Source organism: Electrophorus electricus, chromosome 4 (genome assembly GCF_013358815.1).
Source record: "Electrophorus electricus isolate fEleEle1 chromosome 4, fEleEle1.pri, whole genome shotgun sequence".
NCBI lineage: Eukaryota > Metazoa > Chordata > Actinopteri > Gymnotiformes > Gymnotidae > Electrophorus > Electrophorus electricus.
In genome coordinates, this window is record NC_049538.1 from 2,418,184 (window position 1) to 2,435,930 (window position 17,747).

Sequence of the window (17,747 nt, forward strand, 5' to 3'; positions counted from 1 at the left end):
TCACTGGAAGCCGTCCTGCTATATTACGAACTGGGACGCCAGGACCCGGGCACAGGACCCTGGTATAGTGTGACCCGGGTGTGATAAAGGTGTGCTGAGAGGCGGGTTCTGAGCATGATTGGAATTGGGACCCAGGTGTGCTGACAGACTAACTTTACTGTCATGGCCAAAAGTTTTCAAACTAGCACAAATTTTGCTGCTTCAGTTTTTATGGTGGCGATTTGCATTAACTCTAGATTGTGACGAGTGATCAGATGAATTGCAATTAATTGCAAAGTCATTCCTTGCCATGAAAATGAACTTAATCACAGAAATTACTGCATTCAAGCCACTGCATTTCAGCCCTGCCCCAAAATGGCCTGCTAACATCATTTCAGTGGTCTCATTAGTTCAGGAAAAAGAGTAAACGAGGACAAGGCAGCTTATCCCTCTGTCATGACTGGTTGCTTTAAAAGGGTGGTGGTGCTTGAAGTTTTCTTCTCTTAACCATGGTTACCTCCAAGGAAACACGTGCAGTCATCATTGCATTGCATCAAAAAGGCATCACAGGCAAGTACATGCTGCTGGTGAGACAGAACCTAAATCAACCATTTATCGAATCATCAAGAACTTCAAGGAGAGAGGTTCAGTTGCAGTGAAGAAGGCTTCAGGACACCCAAGAAAGTCAAGCAATTACCAGGATTGTCTCCTAAAGAGGATGCAGCTAAGGGATCAGGTCACCACCAGTGCAGAGCTTGCTCAGGAATGGCAGAAGGCAGGTGTGAGGGCATCTGCACGCATAGTAAGGTGAAGGATTTTGGAGGACGGCTTGGTGACAGGAAGGGCAGCAAAGAAGTCACTTCTCTCCAAGAAGAACATCAAGGACAGACTGACATTCTGCAGGAAATATAGGGATTGGTCTGCAGACGACTGGGGTAAAGTTATTTCCTCTGATGAAACCCCCTTCAGACTGTTTGGGACATCTGGACAAATGATTGTCCAGAGAAGAAAAGGTGAGCTCTACCATGAGTCCTGTGTCATGCCAACAGTAAGGCATCCTGAGACCATTCATGTGTGGGGTTGCTTCTCATCCAAGGGAGTGGGTTTGCTCAATGTTGCCTAAGAACACTGCCATGAATAAGGAATGGTATCAAAACATCCTCCAAGAGCAACTTCTCCCAACAATCCAGGAGCAGTTTGGTGATGAGCAATGCTTTTTCCAGCATGACGGAGCACCATGTCACAAAGCAAAAGTGGTAACCAAGTGGCGCGGTTAGCAAAACATTGAAATGTTGGGTCCATGGCCAGGAAACGTCCCAGATCTCAATCCCATTTAGAACTTGTGGTCAGTTCTGAAAGAGAGAGTGGACAAACACAAACTGGTAAAGTCCAGGCAAGAATGGATCACCATCAAAGACTTTGCCCAGAAGCTGATGTCCAGCATGCCAAGGTGAATTGTAGAAGGGTCAACACTGAAAATATTAAGTCTTTGCTTAAACTGGATGTAGTTGTCAATACCTAATTAAAAAACAAAAACTTATGAAATGCTTGTAAATTCACTATACCATATAAACATCTGACAAAAGAATCTAAAAAAAAACTGAGGCAGTAAACTTTGTGAAAACCAAAATTTGTCAGTCTCAAAACAATTGGCTATGTCTTTACTCACACTTTGGGCTCACCTTTGATTTTACAATTTCTTTATTTTTCAATTTTGCCAAAAACCTCAGTGCTAGAAATAGAACACACAGCACTCAGTTGTGCAAAGCAGATTGTTCACACCAGAAAGATCTCACAGTTGCACACACACTACATGGAATGAAGAAAAGATCCCAGATGTGACCTGGCTAGGAACATCAGACATGGCAGATCTGAGCCATAAGGACTGAGATCCACTGGAGTGGAACAATTAAAAAAGGACAGATCAAAGCAGAAAAAGGAGTGTGTGAGTCTTGGTAAATCCTCTCATAATCCAGCTGTTAATCTTCTTCTCTGTAAAATGTACCAGTAATCTAATTACTGCCTTCTGTTCTGTAACTAACGGACTGTGTAAGGTCACACCTGTGAGGTTACTACCCAACCCTGTCCATCACAGCTCATGGACTTTGCTGGAGTTGTTTTTCTAAGGTGTCAGATTATTTAGTTTAACAAACTTGCTTTGTTGTTGTTTCATCTTCGTATGACGTCCCAGAGGTGCATGCAAATAAGCATAAATCCTCCTGATTTAATCCCACTCTACCAAACACAGAGCACTCACACACACACACACACACACACACACACACACACACACACACACACACACTTAGAGCTGTATGTAATGTAATGAGACCATCCTAACTGGGGCTCATTGATAAGTGTGTGTGACGCAGCGTGTGTGACGCATCGTGTAAAATTCAGTGTGTAACGCAGTGTGTGTTGTCGGTCCACAGCCCAGCAGTCTGTGGATGATTTGGGCCAGCTGTCCTGGCAGGCAGACCTGGATGTTCCACACTCCTACAGTACGTATCACACACACACACACACACACACACACACACACACACACACACACATTCTGGAGTTCTAGAACTCTCTGATGACTTTCCATCTTCTACAGTAGGTTCAACAGGTTTATATGAGGAAGACCATCACACTGTGTGTGTGTGTGTGTGTGTGTGTGTGTGTGTGTGTGCGCGTACGCGCACTGAGATCTGTTACCCTTATGCTTAGGGTGGGAGTGTCCTGTTTTAATGAAGCTCTGTGTACAGGTGTGTGTGTGTGCAGGGTAAGGGTGTGTGTGTGTGTGTGTGTGTGTGTGTGTGTGTCCAGGTGAATTGCTGTAACTCTCTTCCTCAGATCCCACACAAACTAGACACTTCAGTCAGTTCCCAGCTCACTGGCCTTTAGAACAAACAAAGAAATTCAATATGGACATTAGGTTCAAGGATCTTTACGTAATGCAACATGTCTTTCTTCCTTCCTTGCTTCGACTGATAGGCTAGGGTCAGGAGTCACCTGTGCAGTCTGAGGGGTCACCTCACCTCTGTCCTATCAGTTGTGCCCTTTAACCTGTGATTAGCATATCTCTCGTGAGAAGCAGGGTCTCAGGTCGTACTTGGTCCTGCACAGGGTCAGAGGTCATGGGTTCACTGTTCTAACATATCACAGATTAGTTGAATGGGCTTCGGTTCGAGTCAGGTCAGTCTTGAGGTCACAGCGAACGTCTCACCCAAACCTGTTAGTGGTAATTATTATGAATATGAATAAGAATTCTTAAGAATTTCATACAATTATAATATTATAAAATTACTAATAAAAACAGTAGGAACTGATTGGAATTCATATGCTAATTAATTATAATAAAACCCAATAGGAACTGATTAGAGGTCATATGCTAATTGGTCCCCAGAAGCTTTGTTCTTGACATTTACATATGAAGTCAAGAAATTAGTCCATTTTTATTTTCCAGAAGTCCTTTACTCAGCACCACATCTTTCCAAAAGCAGTCTCCTTTTAGGAGAATCTTCACAAAGCTTTTAGTCACTGGTCCTTGCAGGTATAAAGACCAATCACAGTCTCTCTCTGGACTGACACACATGTGCCGATCGTAGCTGTCCTAGTGGTCTCACCCAGCCTGTTTACTGATTCCAATACTTCACATGCTATGATTTTGCTCCAGTCGGATGCAGTGTGAAAGTGTTTGACAGGGCCTTTGGGGGTCCATACGCAACAGAAACGCAGGAAATGTGCTAATGTAACACAGCTCCAGGATCAGCTCCTTGCCTGAGCTGCAGGAAACACAGCCCTGAAACACAGGTCCGGGATCAGTTCCCTGGCCGAGCCATCATTCCCAGGGATTAGTTCAGGTCTGGTGTTCCCCCTGGAGGGGTGTCAGGACAGTCCGTCTTGTGAGCAGCCTGCTATTTGCCTCACGCTGCTGGCCCAAACACAATGTGGTGTGCCTCCATCTGGTCTTACCCACCTGTCCATCTCTCCGTCGCCGTAGTGATCTGTTACTGGGGTCAGGCCCCGAGGCTAACGGATGGCAGACCAGCGCAGATTTATTTGACAGTGTTGCCGTGGCAAGGTCGCCTGGCAACGACCTGGGCCAATCCTCACTGGCCCATCTAAATAACACGGCTGACAGTGATGGAAGGGGGATCTGTTTTTGGCAGGCGTCAAAGCTGCTAAGGGTGTGCATTTGCATTGTATGTGGCGCATTATTTACCAGAGAGAGCGCTCGCTCAGGGTTCTGTGAATGTTGCTGGGGGTTGGAGGCGGAGGTGGGAGGACACCCTTCCTGAGCGCCCATTTGCTCCACGCAGTGGAGGTTTAAAATGCAGATGGACTGGTGGGAACACAGAGCACTGCTGCACTAACGGGGGACCGTGTGTGCTGGGACCGCGTATGCTGGGTCTGAGTGTGCTGGGTCTGTAGTCCACACTCCTCAACCACAGGCTGTTCTCCCTGTTTGGGAGATAAATGAGGACAGATGCCCCTGTCGAAATGAATTTACCATCCACCCAATTATACACTCACCAGCCACTTTATCACAGCACTGCTCACACACCCCAGAGGATAAGATTACGCTGACCCAAACACCACAACCCAACACCTCTGACCCAAACACCACAACCCCAACACTACTGCAACTCCACTCCTAACATTACCACACCTCTGACCAAAACACCATAACCCCCAACACTACTACATTCATTTTGCCTCTACAGTGTAAAAATGTAAAGCTTATGTAATGAAGACATATATAGCGTATGAAATATTTACTGCACACAGCACCAAGCTGGAGATTCGTACACACAGCAGTCTTGTTCTTGAGCTTGTTTGTCTGACCTCTCTCTCAAACTGCTCTCTCTCAGCACTGTGCTGTTTCAACAGCCACTCCACCACAACCCACTCAAACCACATTAAAACGTGTGTGCGTGTGCGCGCGTGTGTGTGTGCGTGCATGTGTGTGTGTGTGTGTGTGTGCGTGTGTGTGTGAGAGAGAGAGAGAGAGATTGGGACATGTTCATGCATAGATCCCAACATCAGTTCTCTCTGAATTTGATTCTTGGTAGGCATCCTAATCCTTCTGACACTCACCCTCCTTTGTGCCTGTGTTCAGGAGCGGGGCAAATGGCTGTCCTGCCCTGCCTTGTGCTTGTGTTCAGAGCAAATGATGTCCCAGTGATGCGATGTCTCAGTGATTTGATGTCTCAGGCCTGTCTAGACGAACTCTAGTGAACCCTCAGTGACATATGTCGTCACGGAGACACTTTCTCAAAGCGCCGGGCTTTGCAAACGTGTGAAACCACCCGGGTGATGTGACTGAAGTCCTACACCTCTGAGTTGTATATCAGTAGCAGACCACTGATCCCCCAGCAGTAAGGCTGGATAAAACTGTCAGGGGTCACAGGTTCATGTTAGCTGTGACTAACGGCAGCTGACTGTGGCTAATTGTGGCTAGCGGTGTCCAACAGTACCCTCCCGGAGTAATCATGTTTCTGTAGCTCATCATAGAAATACAAACCACGCTTGCTGTCCTGGGGTCACGAGGTCACAGGGTCATGCTCAGGGCATGCTCCTCGCTGGTTGATAGATGAGTGCAACCTCACCATGGGTGTCTTTCCTCCAGGGTGTCTCTGCTAACGAGAGGTGTTTCTTTCTGAGTAACGGAGACAAGGAGTGTGTGAAAGAAGAAAGCAATGTCACATGGGTCACACACACACACACACACACACACACACACACACACACACAGTCACACACACACACACAGTCACACTAGGCTTAGTTTATTTACATATATATAAAAAGAGGGGACATCACTCCACCTCTCCGCTTATTCAAGCGTGTTCCTTATGCTCATTAATAAAACTGCATTATTCATATATGCATATTCCGAAAGCAGGAAAGCGTGAGAGAGAGACTGTAATTATGTCAGTCTTGAATTTTTGGAGGATGAAAAGTCTGACATTAGAGTTGTGTGGAAAAGTTTGGTAAAGTTCAGTACAGCCAAATGTATCTCTTCCACAAACAAACAAACCCCAACAACCGCAGTACAGTGCATGCAGATAACATCGGTGCGCTAACACAGCTTGGTTGTTTTGTGATGTCACAGATAGAGGAAATTATGTAATAAAGAAGTTCTAAATGTCCACACACACTTTTCAGGACAGGACGTCTATAGCGTCCTGTGATACGTGCCGTGTGCACACGTATCCGGGGAGATGCAGAGCGCCACACTGCCGTCCTCAAACTGTTGACACAAGCCGAGGTTTCAGAATGAGGCTCCAGGCATCTGCGTTCTCTCACGCTGCCCTCGCCATCTGCCGCAACAATCGCTGCTGTTCCTGGCCGGTGTGCCAGCTAGCGTAATAAAGAGTGTCCTTTCGGCTTTAAGGTAGCATTCTGTGCCTCGCACGGCGGGTCACACTTGATCGTGCGCTCGGAAACACTGCAGGTAGTTTTCAGCTTTTGTACAGGAGCTGAGCTGTGGATTTGGCTATATGTGAAGTATTGGCATGGCTGAGTGAAGTGGCAGGTGAATCCAGCTGTGAATAATCAGCATGGGAATTTCGGGCGTGACCGGGCTCTGAATCACGCACGCCACCCCCGTGGTGACGAGGGAAATCCAGTTATGGCAGAGATTTACACTGCCCGCACCCACGCGCCCTGTGATTGAGGTCTGAGCCAGCCTCACGGTCTGAACAGAGGACTGAACAGAGCTTTCCAGCAGACAGCCTCGCACAGGGACAGAGGTCGCAGAAGAATGGCACCAGCGTTTGCCCACTGATGAGAGAAAGACAGTTTTCTTTCAGATGACAAGTAAAAGTGCCACAAGTACAAGATGCTTCGGGGGAGCTCAGAGGCATCTTCTCTAGTATTCACTTCAGCGGAATGAAGGCAGTTTGGTCTTACTGAGACAATTCCTCAGTCTCCTCACTCGGCCGAGTTCCGAGTCTCCAGGGAGAGCAAGAACATCTTGCTCACTTAGGGATATTTTGGCACAGCTGTGACACTTCCTGTAGAACCAATCAGCTTTGCTCGGTTCTGACCCACAATGCAAGTTCTGTCATGTGACATCTGTGAGTCCTCTCTGACATCACTGTGCAACTGTCAAGTGACATCTGTGCGTTCTCTGACATCACTGTGGAACTGTCATGTGACATCTGTGCGTTCTCTGACATCACTGTGGAACTGTCATGTGACATCTTTGCGTTCTCTGACATCACTGTGGAACTGTCATGTGACATCTGTTAGTTGTCTAGGTGGTGTTTAGAGATCCGGGTGGCGTTCGGTGGGCTGGGTGGTGTTCCAAGGGTGGTTGCATGGCATATAATTCCCCTGCAGTTGGGGTTACGAACCACAGCACGACCTCCACCTGTCACTCCACCCAGCCCTCTGAACACCACAGTACATGAGGCATCACCAGCACCTCCATCACCTGTTCACTGGCGCTTCACTGATGATGTCAGCACAGTTCAAAGTTTACTAGGGTAAATGAGACATTTGGGAGAAAGAGAAAACGAGAGAGCGAGAAGAAAGAGAGAGTGAGGCGAAGAAAAGACAGAGCAGGAGAGAGAGAGAGAAAAGCTCATGTTTGCCTGCCACTTTGACTGGTTTGGCAGAAATGTTTTTGGGGTTTTTTTCTATCGGAAATCTTCACCCAGCGAGCTAAACGATGCCATCCTCTTCCTCCTCTTCCTCCTCTGCATTATACACGTGTGTGTGTGTGTGTGTGTGTGTGTGAGTGTGTGTGTGTGTGTGTGTGTGTGTGTGTGTGAGTGTGTGTGAGTGTGTGTGTGTGTGTGTGTGTGTGAGTGTGTGTGTGTGTGTGTGTGTGTGTGAGTGTGTGTGTGTGAGTGTGTGTGTGTGTGTGTGTGTGTGAGTGTGTGTGTGTGTGTGAGTGTGTGTGTGTGTGTGTGTGTGTGTGTGTGTGAGTGTGTGTGAGTGTGTGTGTGTGAGTGTGTGTGTGAGTGTGTGTGTGTGAGTGTGTGTGTGTGTGTGTGTGTGTGTGTGTGTGTGTGTGTGTGTGAGTGTGTGTGAGTGTGTGTGTGAGTGTATGTGTGTGTGTGTGTGTGTGTGTGAGTGTGTGTGAGTGTGTGTGTGTGAGTGTGTGTGTGTGAGTGTGTGTGTGTGTGTGTGGTGTGTGTGTGTGTGTGTGTGTGAGTGTGTGTGAGTGTGTGTGTGTGAGTGTGTGTGAGTGTATGTGTGTGTGTGTGTGTGTGTGTGAGTGTATGTGTGTGTGTGTGTGTGTGTGTGAGTGTGTGTGTGTGTGAGTGTGTGTGTGTGTGTGTGTGTGTGTGTGTGAGTGTGTGTGTGTGAGTGTGTGTGTGTGTGAGTGTGTGTGTGTGTGTGAGTGTGTGTGTGTGAGTGTGTGTGTGTGTGTGTGTGTGTGAGTGTGTGTGTGTGTGTGTGTGTGTGTGAGTGTGTGTGTGTGTGTGTGTGTGTGTGTGAGTGTGTGTGTGTGTGAGTGTGTGTGTGTGTGTGTGTGTGAGTGTGTGTGTGTGAGTGTGTGTGTGTGTGTGTGTGTGTGTGTGTGAGTGTGTGTGTGTGTGTGAGTGTGTGTGTGTGTGTGTGTGTGTGTGAGTGTGTGTGTGTGTGTGTGTGTGTGTGAGTGTGTGTGTGTGTGTGTGTGTGTGTGTGTGTGTATGTGTGTGTGTGTGTGTGTGTGTGTGTGTGTGAGTGTGTGTGTGTGTGTGTGTGTGTGTGTGTGTGTGTGTGTGTGTGTGTGTGTGTGTGTTCATGTCTCGGAGGGTGCAGGACAACATGTAGGGCTTCTGTCCCAACAGATCTGCCCTGGGGCGAGTGGATTCTCTGTTGGAGAGTAATGCCAGCCTGCAGACTGTAGCATACAACCGAGAAATGTACCGTTCAGTACACACACACACACACACACACACACACTCACACACACACACACACACACTCACACACACACACACACACACACACTCCATGACCACCACGGAGTGCAAACTGTGAAATTAATTGAACTTGGTCTGTGGGCAGAACTACCATCTCCGAGCAGTGCGTGTGTGTGCGTGCGTGCGTGTGTGTCAGAAAATTCAGGCCGTGAATTCAGGTCATGGTGCTGATGAGATAAGGCTGAGTCTCCCTCTTTGTCTACAGGAGTGTGACATTTAAAGGATCGGAGCGGGTGGAGAAGTGAGCGTGAGCAGGATGCCACGGTGCCCCCACACCACAGCCTGCCTCTCATTTCCATTAACACACACCTTCCCCACCAGCCGTGGCGTGTACACATCATAAACTTTTTATAGTTTCACATAATTATGTATTTCATCAAATGTACCTAAACATTAATCACGATTATTGTTTACTTTATGTTGCACTGGTAGATGTTGAAATGGTTACACTGGCTGTGAATTTGTGTGTGTGTGGTTTGGAGTGTTAGTGGTCAGCTAGTGTGTGTGTGTGTGCGTGTAATTTAACAGAGAATGGAGTGCCAGAAGGTAGGTGTGTGTGTGTGTGTGTGTGTGTGAGAGAGAGAGAGAGAGCCTAAGGAAAAGACGCTCGATAGTGAGCAAAACCTCCAGAAAAGCAGGAGAAAAACCCAGAAAACAAAGCCCAGAGCTTCTGTAACCGTCGATAAGTTCAAGAGCCGAGCAATCTGAGAGCTGGAGAGAGAGAGAGCGAGAGAGAGAGAGAGAGAGAGAGAGAGAGAGAGAGAGAGAGAGAGAGAGAGAGAGAGAGGCAGAGCGATGGACAGAGAGAGAGAGAGGCAGAGCGATGGAGAGAGAGAGAGAGAGAGAGAGAGAGGCAGAGCGATGGAGAGAGAGAGAGAGGCAGTAGAGAGAGAGAGAGAGAGAGGCAGAGCGTTGGAGAGAGAGAGAGAGAGAGAGAGAGAGAGGGGAAGGAGAGAGAGAGAGAGAGTGGGGGCAGTAGAGAGAGAGAGAGAGAGAGAGAGGGGCAGTAGAGAGAGGGGGGGCAGTAGAGAGAGAGAGAGAGAGGGGCAGTAGAGAGAGAGAGAGGGGGGCAGTAGAGAGAGAGAGAGAGAGAGAGAGAGAGAGAGAGAGAGAGTGGGGGGGCAGTAGAGAGAGAGAGAGAGAGGGACAGTAGCGAGAGAGAGAGAGAGAGGGGAAGGAGAGAGAGAGAGAGAGTGGGGGCAGTACAGAGAGAGAGAGAGAGAGGGGCAGTAGAGAGAGCGAGAGAGAGAGGGGCAGTAGAGAGAGAGAGAGAGAGAGAGAGGGGAAGGAGAGAGAGAGAGGGGGGGGCAGTAGAGAGAGCGATTACAAGGCATTCAGGGGTTTGAGTTTGTACAAGAAGAAGAGAAGGAAGAAGAGCGAGAGTGAGAGAAAAGGGTTGTATTCAGCTGACTGTAACTCTCCCATTAAATAGATGTGCAGTAATGAAATACAGAGGCACATGATGCAGAGAGCTGATGGAGAGATGATGACTGAGGTAAAGCTTCCTACAAAGCTTCAGTTCTTCAGTGCTTCAGAGAGCGCTGTGTCCCATAAACACACGCGCACGTTTTTATCAGGGTCAGAGCTCTCTGCAGTGTGGCTCCTGAGTTTCAAAATTAGAAGTAGACCACGCTACATCCACCCACACCAGGACATCCACCCTTACCCCCAACCTACATCCACCCTACATCCACCCACACCAGGACATCCACCCTTTACCCCCCACAAACATCCACCCTACATCCACCCACACCAGGACATCCACCCCTTACCCCCAACATACATCCACCCACACCAGGACATCCACCCTTACCCCCAACCTACATCTACCCTACATCCACCCACACCAGGACATCCACCCTTACCCCCAACCTACATCCACGCTACATCCACCCACACCAGGACATCCACCCTTACCCCCAACCTACATCCACCCTACATCCACCCACACCAGGACATCCACCCCTTACCCCAACCTACATCCACCCACACCAGGACATCCACCCTTACCCCCAACCTACATCCACCCTACATCCACCCACACCAGGACATCCACCCCTTACCCCCAACCTACATCCACCCACATCAGGACCTCCACCCCTTACCCTCAACCTACATCCACCCTACATCCACCCATATCAGGACCTCCACCCCTTACCCCCAACCTACATCCACGCTACATCCACCCACACCAGGACATCCACCCCTTACCCCCAACCTAAATCCACCCTACATCCACCCACATCAGGACCTCCACCCCTTACCTCCCAGCTACTGGAGACCCAACTACACCCCTCTAGGTGTAGGTGCAGGACACACCTTGGTGTCACCATGTCACACAGCTTTCCCTCCTCAGATGTGTCTAAAACACCGGAGAAGGATGAATATGACAGTCATTAAGTCAGCGTTATTTCCATACACGCTTGTCGAATTATTTAATCAAATTAAAGTGCTTTTAGCAGACAGCTTTGGCACGGTGACCTTTTCAGTCAGAGATCTCGTCAGAGTGGTGCTACAGCTCCTGCGTTCTGTAATCAGATCTCAAAGACCTTCGGTCGTGTCTCAGGGCTATATTACAAATATACATCAGAATGAGCTCATTACTGCCCCTTGGCCTTGGGTCAGAGGGCAACTGGCAACCCCCCCCCTCTCTCCCTCTCTCTCTCTCTCTCTCTCTCTCACACCCTCTCTCTCTCTCTCACACCCTCTCTCTCTCTCTCCCTCTCTCTCCCTCTCTCTCTCTCTCTCTCTCTCTCTCCCTCTCTCTCTCCCTCTCTCTCTCCCTCTCTCTCGCTCTCTCTCTCTCTCTCACACCCTCCCTCATGTACTGTCTTTCTCTCCATTTCTCTCTGTGTTTCTCTTTCTCTGCCCTACACACAGATACAAGTTGGAATTAGGTGATAGAACTGAATATTTGTTTTAAGTATTTTTAAAAGGTGCATGATGGCATCTGTTCTTTTGTGTGTCAGGAGTATAGATTATAGAGTTCCACTTGTACAACAGAATTCACCCGGATTCACCAAAAGCTGGTTTGTTTCTCTCAGCTAGTTTAATGGAAATCGATTCCCTCGACTCCTGAGATCTGACCTGCGTGTAATTAGCGGAGTACGCCTCAGGTCTCCGCATGCCTACCAATTACAGCACGAGCTTAAACACCGCCTGCTCAGAGGAGATGAGCCAGTCACCTCACTACATGTCAGGAAGCATCACGGGTGGCGACCAATCAAGTGGCGCGGGTTGCTGAAGGGAACCGGTGCCATGCACACCAACCCGGTCCTGCTGGAGACTCAACTACACTGTTCGTTAGGACTCTCCTTAAAAAGATCTCTGTCCCATTCACAGCTGTGCAGTAAACAGTGAGAGGAAAGGACTGGTCCCAGATCAGTGGATTCTGAGATTTCCTGAGCATACAATTCACTTAATGAGGATACAACTGGCAAATAAAACAGAACCTCCGCAGAGACAGAACAGCCTAGGAGCAGTTCTGTACAGTCCTGTACGGTCCTGTATGGTTCTGTACAGTCCTGTACGATTCTGTCCGGGCTGTTTGAAACGTCTCGTGTTAGGTCCAGTATTTCATCTACAGGCAGAGTGGTGCCAGCTCTAACAGTGAGGACATTTCTAACAGTGAGGACATCTCTAACAGTGAGGACGCCAGCTTAATCCTTACAATCAGCTGTGTCCAACTTTACTGATAAGATATGAAATTCATTTTGGAGGAATAACCTTGTGCTCATCTCCTCTATGTTTCCAGTGTGTGCGCGGGTGTGCGTGGGTGTGCGTATGCGTGTGTGTGCGTGGGTGTGCGTATGCGTGTGTGTGCGTATGCGTGCATGTGTGTGTGCACGCGCGTGTGTATGCGTGTATGTGTGTGTGTGTGCATGTGTGTTCTCATATACTGCAAAATTCCAAATATGAAATGAAATGATTGACGCACCTGCAGTGCTCACAGACATCCAGATGAAGGCTGTGGTTCCTAATTTACATTCTACTAACACACTCCACTGCTCTAACACTACATACTGTAGCTGATGTCCTGTGTGTGTGTGTGTGTGTGTGTGTGTGTGTGTGTGTAGTAGCAGAGTCCAGGAGAAAGGACACCTTGACCTGCTCTAGCCCTCTATCTCCAGGAGGTGGGGAATTGGGGGGGGTTGCCCCTTGGGGCTTCATTGAGCTGACCTTGCTAAAATGGGGGCTTAACCATACATAATTACCCCAGAGCTAAGAGGGGAAGCCAGTGATCAGAGCTGCATAGTTCACACAATTGGAATCCATCTAGTGATCCATCTCCATTGTGCAGGGAACACCGGTGTGCCAACGTGGCTATGTTTGTTTATTTATTTATTTATTTGCCTGTAGACGGTTAGTAATTGGCTGGATTTTTTCTAAGGTAAACATCAAGGTAGTGATGAAAGACATGAACTGTGTGAGGTCTGGAAGTGCCTCACGGGTGGCATGTCCTGTGGCGTGTCCTGTGGTGTAGTTTGTCCTGCTGTATGTCCTGCAGTCTCTCCTGTGGTTTCTCCTGTGGTGTGTCCTGTAGTTCTAATTAACTCTGCATCCTGTGGTGTGTCCTGTGGTTTGTCCTGTAGTTCAAATTAATTTTGCATCCTACAGTGTCTCTTGCAGTGTGTCCTGCAGTGTGGCGTGTCCTGTGCTGTGTCCTGCGCTGTGTCCTGCAGTGGACACTAGTGTTCAGTGCTCTCTCTGTGATCAGCCCTGCAGTGTTTTACTCCAGAACACTCTGGACTTGTTCCAGAAAATGCCTCAAAAAAAGAATCAATTCTAACCTGAAGGTTTTAGGATTAAAGAGTGCAGTGATAAAACGCCCAAACACTTCCCTGACATGCCCAAACACGCCCAAACACTTCCTAAACACTTCCCTTGTTCCCAAAGAAAAGCTCTCTTGTGCCAGCAACTCTAAAAAGACCAGAAAGAGAGCAAAGATGGTTGTGCGTTTCACCTGCATACATGCTGCTGCATTCTGAACTACATTACAATCTACATTCCGAACCTGGAAATGTACCAAATGTGCAGGTCCTGCTGACTATGACAGGAAAGAATGGCCCTTCAGAACTGACAGGAGAGGAAGCGTCCCTCTTTGACCTGCCCTTCAGGTTTCTATTGCGTACTAGTTATGAAAGTATCACATGCTGCAGTATCAATAAGATCATTCCTAAGTCTTCCATGTTTCCCATGATGCAATCCTGCAAGCTTAGCCTGCCCTCAGGTAACAGATCTATGCACTGTGTCTACGTAAAGATGCACTGAACATTGTTTTAAGTAAAAAAAAAACTTTTTTTCTAGTTCTGAGATATTTATCGACCTGGCTGGCGGTACTACTGTGAGGCCACGGTGTGTGTGATGACTACAGGCAGGGAAGTTCTCTGGCATTAAAAGGCAAAATGTTCAGTTGAATAAACATAATTTCACTTTCCTAACTGATGCTAATATGAGCTAATGTGGAAAATGAAGCTGACTGTGTGTGAGAACCGCTGGGTGAGACCTCCAGTAGACACCAGTAATGTCACACTCCCCTCTCCTTCAGGAGGTGAGGAAAGGTTTTTCTCTGTTTGTTCAGGGGTGTTAACAGGTCATGTGACCAGCAACGTGAGTGAAGTCAGTAATGTGCAACTTCGAAATGAACATTTTATTTATGGACTCCCAACTATCTTCTCTAGGATATATATATTAAACTCTTGAACCTCTTGACGTTATTTAACCTTGGAAGGTTCATAAGGTCTTGTTGTAAGTCCTTAAAGTGACCCTGACATTAGCAGGACCAACCTCACTACTCCACTCATTCTACTGTTTTAGCATTATTATAATTACATTCTCTCTCTTGCTTGTCAAAAAGAAATTAAATCTGAGAAGCGTTTTATCTTTTCATTATCCACTCGTCCTCTACCGTAACATCCCGATGTCATCTGAGCAGTCCCACAGATCCCATTACATTCTGCTTGAGCAGTCCCACAGTCCTACAGGTCAGGGTTAGTGTTAGGGTTTGGGTTAGTGTTAGGGTTTGGGTTAGGTTTTGGGTTTGGGTTAGTGTTAGGGTTTGGGTTAGGGTTTAGCTTTGGGTTTGGGTTAGGGTTTGGGTTAGTGTTAGGGTTTGGGTTTGGGTTAGGGTTAGAGTTAGAGTTAGAGTTAGAGTTAGTGTTAGGGTTTGGGTTAGGGTTGGGGTTGGGGTTGGGGTTAGGGTTAGGGTTAGGGTTTGTGTTAGGGTTAGGGGTTAGGGTTTGGGTTTGGGTTAGGGTTTGGGTTTGAGTTGGGGTTAGGGTTTGGGTTAGGGTTAGAGTTAGGGTTTGGGTTAGTGTTAGGGTTTGTGTTAGGGTTAGGGTTTGGGTTTGGGTTTGAGTTGGGGTTAGGGTTAGGGTTAGGGTTAGGGTTAGTGTTAGGGTTTGGGTTTGGGTTAGGGTTAGGGTTAGTGTTAGGGTTGGGGTTAGGGTTTGTGTTAGGGTTAGGGTTAGGGTTAGGGTTTGGGTTAGGGTTTGGGTTTGAGTTGGGGTTAGGGTTTGGGTTTGGGTTTGGGTTAGGGTTTGGGTTTGAGTTGGGGTTAGGGTTTGGGTTTGGGTTTGGGTTAGGGTTAGGTTTAGGGTTAGGGTTAGGGTTTGGGTTAGGGTTAGGGTTTGGGTTAGGGTTAGGGTTGGGGTTAGGGTTTGTGTTAGGGTTAGTGTTAGGGTTTGGGTTAGGGTTAGGGTTAGGGTTTGGGTTAGGGTTGGGGTTAGGGTTAGGGTTTGTGTTAGGGTTAGGGTTTGGGTTTGAGTTGGGGTTAGGGTTGGGGTTGGGGTTAGGGTTAGGGTTAGTGTTAGGGTTAGGGTTTGGTTTGGGGTTAGGGTCAAGGTTTGGGTTGGGGTTAGTGTCTGGGTTTGGGTCAGGGTTAGTCTCTCTGTGTCTGGGTCAGGGTCAGGGTTAGGGTTAGGGTCAGGGTCATGGTTAGGATTCTGCGTGTGGGGCTTGGTTCATCCAAGCCATCTCTGTGCCCTGGACATGCTTGGCCACACTCCTGCTGCCATAGCGATAGTCCCACCCAGGTGTCTGTGCAGGTGACACGCCCACCTGGCTCAGGACGCAGTGGTCAGGTGTGGGATGCATCTCCATCACAACAGTAGTAGTAACCTGAGTTATGTTACTTAGTGAGTTGGAATCTCCCCTGTTGCTATGTGTGTACGTGTGTGAGTGTGTGAGTGTCTATTACACAATATCCTGTAAATCCATGTTTTGAGGCAAGACAGAGAGACACATAGAGAGAATGAGAGAGACCGTAAGTGACTGACAACGAGTTAGTGACAAAGAGCATTCTGATTGTGTCTTTGTGCTAAGTGGTCCTATCGGTGTTCTCTGGGGGCGGGCTTTACAGTTGTCCTCTATGTCTCTCTCCAGCAGTCCTGTAATGTCACGGCAGTGAAAACACAACCATCTCCACCCCTGCAGACTAGGACAGTGTGCTGGCTGTAGCTGTTAACAGGGACCATCTTGCTGTCCGCTGTAAAACCCACACTGGAAAGAGTCTGACTGGTGTCGTCCAGTAGTGTCTTTGGTGGCTGTTGGTGGCCTACCTGTTGGAGACATATTCCCTCAAGACTTGATCCAATAGAATAAAAAAATTTCTATTACCATAAAAAATGACTCCATGATTAAATGATAATAGAATGTAATACATAACTAAATAATTAAATGTCCTTGGACGGTGACGTGGGGGGATTGTGGGTGTCAACTCTGTTAAATTACACGCACACACACACACTAGCTGGCCACTAACACTCCAAACCACACACACACACACACACACACAAAGACTGGGGTAGCTGAACGCTCCAAATAACCGGAGAGGTTGATTTTGTGGGGTTCTCTGTGCGGGTTCCTCAGCGACGCCAGTGTAACGTAGTTCTCTGCTACATGACGTCACCGTCATGATGTCACTGCCTTGGCTCTGTGGTTGTTCAGCTGTGTTCTTCATCATCGTCTTCGTTTCACACTGTAGTTCTCATAGCTCTCACAGACTGTGGGCAGACCGGCACGGTAGATGTGTGTAGAGTATTGAGCCATGACAGGAATACGACATGCATGTTGAGATGTTCATATATATATGTGTGTAGTAAAATTGCAGTATATGACAGTTTTATATACACTTATATACACACACACCAACACCCCCCCCACACACACACACACGAGCACACACACACACACAGATTGATGTCTACCCATCAATCTGCATTTAATAACACTGAATGCCAAAGTGAAAACTGTTTTACAGTGTTTCAACATCACACTCTGAAATCTCTCATTCACTAAAGTGTTCAGTCCATGTGCTGTGGCATTGGATATTGGTCAGGTGCATCCTGTTTGCGGTCATCAGCCTCGAGACAGGTCTGCTGCTGGATCAGACTCCACCTGTTACAATTTGTATTGATTGGACAGAGTTTGGGAAGAAGCACACCTGTGCGTGTAAGGTGCCACAATTTACTCAGTTTTGCCAGGACAGATACTGAGCAGTGAAGTCACTAGGAGCTGGCTGTGTATCTCTGTAATTAAACCTCAGATCAGGGCAAAGATATAAAACAATATATGAGACTTTGACTGACCACAGTGGCCTCAATAATGTTGAGATGGACGACGCCGATCGCAGCCGTGAACCTCTGTAGAGTCGTCTGGCCAAACTGGGTGTCTTATAGAAGAGCCTTATTCAGGGGGACAGGAAAGACCCCCACAGTCACTCCCGTAGCACTCCAGATGTGAAGTTGGGACATGCCCTCTTTGGACAGAAAACCTGGCTACTGCTGCCCCTACCGTGAGACGTGGTGGGGGTGTGTCTCCATAGCAGGGACCGGGAGATAGGGGATGCCTGAGGGA

General features: G+C 47.8%; 1 protein-coding gene across 2 annotated transcripts in view; it reads left to right on the forward strand.

Annotated features, from left to right (window-relative positions):
* The window catches only part of LOC113583484 (protein shisa-6), a 69,072-nt gene that overhangs the window by 27,166 nt on the left and 24,159 nt on the right, over window positions 1-17,747 (forward strand). For both annotated transcript variants that reach the window (XM_035524887.1, XM_035524888.1), the window contains exon 5: window positions 2,412-2,480. In XM_035524887.1, the coding sequence (XP_035380780.1) occupies window positions 2,412-2,480 (69 nt within the window). The remainder of the gene's footprint in view (window positions 1-2,411; window positions 2,481-17,747) is intronic.